Raw genomic sequence first — 9,947 nt, 5'->3', positions numbered from 1 at the left:
AGAGAGAGAGAGAGAGAGAGAGAGAGCATTCGTGTTCAGATCATTACTGTAGCACTGGAGCCAGGTCTAGTTGGTATTTAGAGAGAGTTTGCACGCAGATCGTTCACACAGACCTAACCCTTATCCTGACTGGACTGAACTGGCTTGGAAAGGCTGGGCAGCACATCAGAGACAGAGAGGGTAGGAAAAACATGTAAGGTCAAAAAGTAGAGAAAATTAGATCAAAGAGGAGAAGGAGTGAAAAGGGAAATGACGTAGTGAGAGATCGAGAGGAACACATACTCTTGGAGAAGGGGGTCCGTGGTCATCCAAATATGTGGATTTACCTGCAAAGACAACAAAGTTTACATGTTAGGATTCTCACGTACCCACGGTACAACCACTTAGAAGGACAATTTACGGAAGAGTCAAACATCTTAAGCACAAATAGTGAATGGGTATGAACTTTAGTGTAAAGAAGCAGGTATTTGAACTGTATGTGTGTTACTAGTTTGAGAACCGCAAAGATGTTGAGAATGGTGTAAAGAGTATTATGTGCTTCAAAAAGCATCCGAGCAAGACAGTATGCAATGGCAATTCCCCAAAGCTCATGTATGTATGTCCACAAAAAAATGGCTTTTTTTTCAGAAAATATGAAAGATGACGTATCTATTTAGAGGTTGAGGAACAATATCCTACTTCTTAAGATACATTATCCATGAAAAACCCAGTTAGTTAATTGACCATTGAATCAAGATAAAACTTTCCTCTTATTTGTTAAATAGGCATGTGACCCGCTTCAACTCCACCCATCGAAGAATCAGAATCAAGAAATGATAAGAACCGGAATCAAAAGGAAGAATCGGAATTGGAATCAGAATTGTTCAAATCCAAATGATGCCCAACCCTACAAAGCATTGCTTATTTTTTTTAAATCATGCCCATTAACCAGAAGCTTTGTCATCCTTTGCCAAAGTCACCCACAGAAAACCGCGTAGTTCTTCTGCAATCCCTCTGAGGACATCACAAAGAGAGTTACAACCTCTTTATACAGTATATATATTGAATACTGTAAAGCTGTTTTGTGAGGGAACAATGGAGCTCATTCAAAGCTTCCCCACGCTTAGGATCTGTGCCTGCTTTTTTGCCCACTCTCCAAATCTAGTCCCTGGCTTTCAGACATCGGCCTTTTCTTTGGTTCATCCAGTCACAGCATTTAGGTGGCTCGCCCAGTAGAGAGGGAAGAAGACAAATTGGAGAGTGTGGGACGAGTACAACTCTAAAGAGAAAACATATTACATAAGAGAATAATCTCTCCTTGTGTCTCTGAAATGATCAACACACAGATGAAAATAGCTAGAAACACTGCATGATCACACATGCTGGTTTATAACCAGCCAAAGTTTCCCACTTGGCACACACTTAGAGATGTTACTGTATGTTTGTGCTGGAAGTGTATTGTATGAATGTGTAACTACTGTTTATACATAAGAAAGTGGTGCGTAAGCTTTAAGTAATTAGCCATACACTGAGCTACAATCTGCCTCTGTTTGGCCCTGTTACAATATCACACACACATATACACACACTGCAGTTACACTCTAAAAAACCTGCTTGACTTTCTGTGTGTGCTGTGGCTCATTAATTCGTCAGGAGCTGGATGTATAAACTGACACAGCTGCACTATGCTCACCCTCAGGTGTTTTTTAGACTCTGTTTTGTCTCTGGCTGCATCTGTCTTTGTCTCTCTTTCATGAATTTATGCAGTTTTCCGTAGGAATGCTGAAGGGGGTTTGCAGCTCTTCTCCAAATCATCGGAGGTCATGTCAGGGCGAGGATGCAGAGAGGCAGACATCTCTGTTCCTTCCTCTGTCATCCATCAGGGACAACCACCCCCCACGACCTACACACCCTCCCAACCTCCCCGTGTGTGCTTCTCATTAGCGTTTCGGATAAGGGATTGGAACTAATTTTTTCCAGGGCACAAGGATCATAAAAGCTGACAGCTGTCGCACGCCCCCACTACCCAGAGAGAGAGGAAAATGAACTTTAAGAGCCACTGTACAGTGTACTGAACTCGCCAACCCTATTGTCCCCTGATCCCCTGTTATAATTCAACATAGACGATGACACTGTCTTGGCACTCTCTGGCTTGATTAAGAAATATTTAAATTCCAAACAGCCCACTAAAAGCTGTATTTTTATTGTTCTCAGTGTTTTCTATGATTTATTACCAATCTATAGTGTGATTACTTCCCTCTGTCCTCTACACTGCTCCATCTGTTCGTACAAATACACAGGAATATTAGAATTTAACAATTTCCTTGAAACGATTGCGATGCTCCCAGGAGATAAGGGTCACTGAATGGTTGGATGAGAATTAGTCTCACTTCACCATCCACACACTGCAGAGCGGAGGAGGGTCTAACTAGTCGTCATAGCATTCCGGGATGGTAGGAAAACGTGCTCTGGTGTATTGGCATTTCTTTAAACCAATCACAATTGTCATGGGCAGTGCTAAGCTCCGCACGGAACTGTAGCAAAATAGTCAAGTGAGAGAAAACTCAGAGATAGTCTAGCTAGCTGCTTCAATTTACCATGCAGAGATCTTAGGAGCAGTCAACAATAGTCCTCATAAATCCGGAGTTTAAAATTCCAACACAGAGAAAGCAGAAGGAAATGGAAAATACATGCATCCGGTGGAATTTCCCGCGGCACCCAAGCAATCCCAGAAGTGGATCTTATGCTATGGCCCTCAGAGTCACCAAACATCAACCCAGGTTGGATGGATTACTGTAAATAGTCCGGCACACAACCCACTGTAAAATGCTGATTTGTTGTTTCTACACTTCCGTTTTTTTATACACAGATTTGTTTGAAAAAAAAAAAAAAACTAGACATAACTTGAGTGAGCTTTAGAGGTGCTGGTAGGCAGAATGTGTTACATTTTAACAGATCGAGGCAAGCTATTTCCCTATGTGTTCAGTCTTTGTGCTAATAATTAGCCGGCTGCTTGCGTTAGTTTCATATTTAGTATACAGACGTAACAGTGGTATCAATCTTCACATATAACTCTTGGTAAGGAAGTGAAGAAGTCTATTTCCTTTAATGTCAATCCTATCCTCTTTCCTATGAATATGTTTGAAAGCAGAACAGCTGGTGGAGAGGTGTGTCATTCTGAATCTCGAAAAAGGATTAAGCCTCTAAAAATCAAACAAAATAGTTTCAAATAACAAAACTTCAGGGTTTAGATTTCTGCAAAACTGTGAACAATGTTGGCGGGGTCTTTTTCACATCTGTGCCACGGGTCCCATTATCTTATAATCCGTCCATGCCCCTATGGGAAATTGTCAGATTGAACAGTGCTCTCCACCTTCATCAAAACAACAATGGAGGGAATATCTTTTGAAAGACTGGTGCTAAATCTCTCCAGTAGAATTTCTTGTAAAAAGACTGGAAAAAACTATGCCAAGGAGCACTGGAACTTTTAATTTATAAGTACTACGAATAAACAAGTCATGAATGGTCAAGTGTAGAAATAGTGAAGTCGGAGAGGGCAAAGGGCTAACCTAAGAAGTGAAGGAAGCATTCCCAAATTAAACAAAGGTCATCTTTGAACATCCTCATGTTTATCTCATGTAGTGTGTGTGTGTGTGTGTGCGTGTGTGTGTGTGCGTGTGTGCGTGTATGTGTGTGTGTGTGCGCTTGCCCGCGTGCATGTGTGATTGAAGGAAAAACTAACTGGAGCATGGGTATGCATGGGCCTGTAGCTAAATGGTTAATTGGATTACTGTGTCACAAGATCCATGGACTTGCCCCTGGCTAAGAGCAGCTGCAGAACCATTACTAAGTACAATTATCTAATCAATACTTCAAGATGAACAGCATAAATCAGTAGTGCTTTTAAGTTTTAATCAATATATTCTAAAATAATCTATCTATCTAGTCTATATATCTCCCAGAAAACTGTAAAAAAAAAAAAAATTAAATTAAATTACCAAAACAACATGTAGAGTCGTTAAAGCTTGAAGCAGATTGTGGTATTGCTATATAAAATTTGTGCCATTGAGGGATGACAACCCTCTTTGTAAGTGGGTGTTACTTCCGCAACAATAGAAGACCTGTGTGGCAAATAAAAGCACAATGTCTCCACAAATCAACACAGTTTATATTTTTCTGAACCACACATGCAAGTAATTCAAGTTAAAAGCTAATACTGTCCAAGCTGAAATATGAATCAATGTGATTTATATGGCAGAACAAGATGTGAAACTCTGTGAAGCTGATTATTGCCATAAATGTTGTTTTCTGCCTGAATAAAAAAAAAAAATCCAACAGGATCTACTTATTGTGCATCTGGTGAGGGAACCCATTGTCAAACTCATTATTTTTTCCCCACATATTTTAGGACAACAAACTAAAACTCTCTAACCACAGCAAGTAACTATCAAACATCTATATCCTTAAAATTGTGTGTGCAGTGCACACTTACTATAAACCCTGCATTAACATAAGTAGAAGCATCCAATTAAACTTCACACAAAAAGAAAAAGGTTCACAACAAAGCCAGCTGCTGCCCCTGTCCAGGAACTTGTTAAAGCAAATTACCTACCTACATCAATTAGTCACCTCATTAGCTGATTTTTTTCTCTCCAGTGAAATTATGACTCTTTGACTTTGTTGTTCATTTAGGGGGTTAACTTCCAACAACCTGTGAGCTATGTCGGTCACATCCACGCTTGTCGTCACTATATTTCTGGCTCTGGCGCAGGCAGGAAGATGACATGCTATTGTTGATCCACGCCTACAAATATCTGATAACCTTGGTTGTTAAAAAATAAAAACAAAGTCTGAGATGTGGAAAACATTTCAGAGATCTGGAGCCAAGCAGAGAAAAGGCAAATACAGAAAGAGTTTTTAAGCAGAATACTTCCACAGGATTCATCTTCTTTGGCATGGAGGAAACATAGCTGTGGTCTATAAGAAATGTATTTATTCAATGTTGAAAAAACGTTTGGTGATATTTCCTGACAGTTGATTTCAAACCAAAGAAAACTGTATGGTGTAATGTAGAGATCTCTACCTTTGTCTTGGGAATAACCTATCAGGCTTTGACCGAATCATCCCAGAGCAATTCCTTAAGGCTCTGGAATTTTCCCTTTGGAGTTGGCCTGCTTTAGGAATGCTACAGTGAGTTTGGGAATTTCATAAACATATATTTAGAGCATAGACCATTTCATTTTCTTCGTGAAATTGGCGAGCTAGCTAAGTAGAGCTTAGGAAAGAACACATCCCAGAATAGACCGAGGTGGGAGCGGAAAACCACACAGGAATGGCTGTTGACAATAAGGCCAAGAGGATCGGTGCAGTGTTGAAGTTAAGAGCCCTTCGCTTTGCTGTGGGACACAAGTCAAAGCGTAGATGGAAGGTTACAGAGCTGCTGCTCCGGAACGTTCTACAAGTATGTGAAACCAGATTACAGGTTCCACACACTGTGAAGACTAAACTCTCTCATCCTTAACCACTTCCTGCTGTAGTTTCTGCATCCACCGCAGACGAAAATGAAAGAATGAAAGGTGTGTTCTTATTTCAAGTTCCTATACTGACTTTCTTATAGGAATATAGCGCGTAATTTTTTTATTAAACACAAACAGGGTGGATAGACAGATATATAGCTAAGACAGTCTGCACTGCAGTCTAAAATTACATAACTTCTGCCTGATCCAGCTGTGTGAAACACCCAGTTAAACCAAATACATGTCTATGGTTATAGTCCTTACTAAATATTTGTGCCATAATAGAGAGCATATGCAAACAAAGTCAGTGTGTAAGAGTTACATACAAGTTTTTCTGTGTGTGTTTGTCTGTGAAATGTGTATGCGTGTGTGTGTGTGTGGTCAGCCAACCCTTTGATTTGGAGTGAGGGAGTGGCCCTCCATTAAGACCTGTAGCTCAACCCATCTACCCTAATTACAGAAGGGAGTTAAGCAAGGGGTCAGGGTCTACACCCACTACGCCCTGCTTCATATTACCCCTCAGTCACTTGAGAATCAACAATGGTCAAACAACTTTGTGATATAAATAGAAAGGCTATGCTGTTGCTATGTTATTGCAGGTGCCCAAGGTAGGGAGACTAATTTGTGGACTTATTGCTCCCCTAAAATTTTGGTTACTGAAATGGAGTAGAAGGACACACATGCATACAAATGTGCAGGGGTTGGGAGACATCAGGATGACAGTCAGCATGTAATTTGTGGACACCAACGGTTGCCACCGTATACTGTACGACATGAATGTACCGCTGAACTGATGACCCAGCAAGTGTTGACTCGGGGGGGCTGTGCAGCCCAGAAGACATAAATAAAAGACATACTTACATACAAAAAGAAGAAATGCTTAATAATTTCCAATTTTAAGAAAAAAGAAACAGGAGTGACTTATATGAGAAAATGATTCATGCGTATGCTTATATATTATGTTATGAAGTTCATAGTAAACTAGCGCTGTAGTTGACGAAGATGCCACATGACAAGCCATAGCATTCATAACTGGCACACTTTAATGTAAGGAACACATTTGAATCAAATATTGCATATTTTGTTGGGTTCAGTTCAAACTTTATTTTGAGAATAACGCACATTGAACTCGCAAACTACCATCAGTAGATTTCACACTTGACAAAGTTAATTGATCTATGAAATCCCAGCTGAGTCATTCAATGTCTCAAAATTTGAAGAAACAGTTGATGAGGCAGAATGAAGATGAGAAAAGTGAATAAAATCAAGTCAGGCATAAAGTTACCACATGATGGGTAGTGAAGCATCACTCAGTTAATACCCAAAGACCACAGTGCTACAGGATTCCTGAATTTAAAGTTTAAGAAAAAATCCCTCCCTCCTGTTTTTCCTCTCTGTGTTTCTGCGGCCCTGGGACGTGTTCCTATGCCCCAGTGTGTTGTTTGTAACTATTCATGAATGTTGTGTTTTTTTAATATAAAAAAAAATAAAGTTTAAGGAAAAAGAGGATTCCATCATCTTCAAATTTCACAGCAGAGGTGAAAAACAAAAGGTCAAACAGCAGAGGGACTGATCTCCGGGTGCATGTTTTGTGGTGTTTTTGCAGTGTAATCAATTTAATTTAGGTAGGTAAAGTAAATTATGTATTGCTCTTGGGGCCACTGTGACTTCTCAGCACTGATTTCTACACAAAACGAGGTATGACTCTTGACCTTGTGAAACCCTACTCTTTCTGGCAGGCTGTCACAAAGTCTTTGAGCAGCACTGACTGCTTCTGAAAATCAAGCTTTGAAATGAAGAAATGAGCCATGAAATAGAAAATTGGGCAAACAGTTGAAACCCTAATAGATGTCTGACGCCACAAAGCCAAAGTAGGAGAAGCAATCACTCATCAACTAGTCAGGCAGCGATGCAAATGCTCTTTCTTCATGAAGTCATGTAGGCAATCATGTCTAAATTGCCCAAATAATAAGAAAGATACGTAAAAATCAGAGATTACGGTTAATTGATCAGTGATTCTGTCAATGATTTCTGGTAAACTGCACGCTCCATCAGCAAATTCTGGACAAGTCACTTCTTCTTCTTCAGTGACGTTTGGACTGTCCTTCTGGATGTCATTTTGACGGACCAGTGATTTTCCCACACACCCATGCAAAACAAGTCAGATGGAGGGAACTTCTCAAATATGACTTAAGGTTAACTTAAACAATACATTTCTGTGTATTTTACATTAATTCAACTAAAAAATCCATGTAATTTCTGAATATAATAATTTAAGATTAATAAAAAATGGTAGACCCTCATACAACAACAACAGCGGCAGATACACTTCAGCAGCCAACCCATTAAACCAACCGCAACTTATGTCAACATATTATCATCAAGTCTTTTAATGGCTGTCTGATTAGATTTGACTCTGGCTGAGTATGACATGAAAACATACAGTAAATTAATCTGACTCACTTCTATAACTCAGCTCTACGTGCTTTGGTATGGAGTATAAATCTTATGTTAATTACAACAGAATTTAATCTTTAATTTGATTTTAAAAAATATTGTTTTGTTGTTTTTGCTGTTATGTTATGTTAATTAAGTGTTTTTACACAATATCTTAACTGGAAGCTTTTACTGTAATAGTCGAATAGTTGAAATTTACCACTGCAATGGCTCAGCTACAACTGGGACAGAAGGTCCCGCCTGTGATTGAGAGAAGCCAGAAAAACTCGGTGCATTAATTGTTTGTTTACAATATAGCTCATTTGGCCCTAAGCCTCAGCCAAGCTAAATCAGTCTATCTTCTTTTTTTTGGCAACAAGCTTGTTTATCACTATATTCCTATGCTTCATTGTCTATACGGAGCCTAGTGCTGACTGACAAAATTACTTTCCTGTGAAATGCCACTGCAATCTGATATGAAGGTTCCTGCTTGTGTTGAGATCTAAAAGGAAATCACTAGCAATAAAACAGATATATGAATTGGGAAGAGAAAAAAAGATTACATTGTGTTATTACAACTCTTTTCATCATGACAATGTTGACATGTTAAAAACAGCCGGTTGTGGGAACTGTAAACTATCTACACCCTTGTAGGATTCAGTGGTGATGCTGCTGAGTCACAAATAAAGCATGCTATAGATACAGTAAATATGGAAAAACACAAAGAGCTGGGTGCCTAGTGGCACAATCCTCACCAAACCAGATATTTTCAGACTGTTGGTGAACCAAAGTCTTAACATGCGGCTAGTTTGTATTTTTTCTGGCCTGTCATGATGTTGAAGCCTCGAAGGGTTCTTTTTTCTGCCTCCTCTGTGAATAAACTAAAAAGCAGCCATTATGAACACTAAGGCTGAGCAACTACTGCTGTTACATGCCAAGAATCAGTGCTTTATATGTTTAGCTGTTCCACACAAACACTAGGATGTACCTAAATGGCACAAATCTCAAACGGTTCCAAAAAAATGGTTCATGTGTCTCAAACCTGCAGGCTTTCTCCCACTGTATGTGATTTCACACTGAATGTCAGCTATCTGCTTGCTTTAGGTTTCATGCTTGGATGTGCATGTAGCCACTGAGAAAGCCTGGAATCTGAAAGACCAGCAATGTGTTCTATATCACAGTTGGACAGAGCAGCACGCTTTAACCCCACAGCCAAGGACACGCGTAAAAACAATCGCATATGTGAAGAGCCTGAATGAGGCCACAACATAGCAAATCAGAACGTAAAGGAACAGTTTTTTAGGGTTCTCTCCCCCCCCTGTCTCTTTCTGTTCTCTGTCCTCCTCTCTCTCTCTCTCTCTCTCAACCTGACTGCAGTTCGTTTTCGTAACCGACTTGACTGGGCAAATGCTCACATCCGATGGCGTCTGGCACTTTGGAGAGGTGTTAAACACCAGATACAGGCTGGTTTTTGAGAAATACGCTTTTTGAGCACATAGAAAAAGTCTTAGATCTTTGAGTTCAGCTCATGAAAAACGGGGACAAAAACAAAAGTGTTGCATTTATAATTTTGTAATAATGAAGCTGGAGCCAGGAGGCCGTTATCTTAGCTTAGCATACAGACTAGAAACAGGGGTAAACAGCCTGGCTCTGTCCAAAGGTAAGAAAAATCTGCCTTGGAGTACATCTGAAGATAATTCAGTAGTATTTCCCAAAATGTAAAACTATTCCCTTAACAATCTCCTCTGTATTCTTGTTAATTTCTCTTACTAAATTACAAGAAAAAACAAACAGCATACATGTCCGAAGACTAACACTCATGCACACATGCAAAACGTCTGTGTAGTGCAATGTAAATCACCTGCTTTTCTGCTCCCTGTGGGACACTGTGGGGGTGTGTATAAAGTTCTGGGAACGGAGGGAAGACAAGAAAGTACCATATGAAGGAGGGATCTGAACGAGCTAGTGAATTACTACAGAGAACCTGAATTCCTCTGGGTTTGTCATGTGATGGAA

At 39.8% G+C, this 9,947-nt stretch overlaps 1 protein-coding gene across 1 annotated transcript in view; it reads right to left on the bottom strand.

The window, feature by feature from the left end:
- Positions 1-9,947, bottom strand: part of usta (uronyl 2-sulfotransferase a) — a 54,159-nt gene that overhangs the window by 24,398 nt on the left and 19,814 nt on the right. The window contains exon 2 of the mRNA XM_032543308.1: positions 283-326. Coding sequence (XP_032399199.1) covers positions 283-326 — 44 coding nt within the window. The remainder of the gene's footprint in view (positions 1-282; positions 327-9,947) is intronic.

This window comes from Etheostoma spectabile, chromosome 18, assembly GCF_008692095.1.
Source record: "Etheostoma spectabile isolate EspeVRDwgs_2016 chromosome 18, UIUC_Espe_1.0, whole genome shotgun sequence".
Lineage (NCBI taxonomy): Eukaryota > Metazoa > Chordata > Actinopteri > Perciformes > Percidae > Etheostoma > Etheostoma spectabile.
The sequence above is the reverse complement of the archived record's forward strand: the minus strand, read 5'-3'. Positions and strand labels throughout refer to the sequence as shown.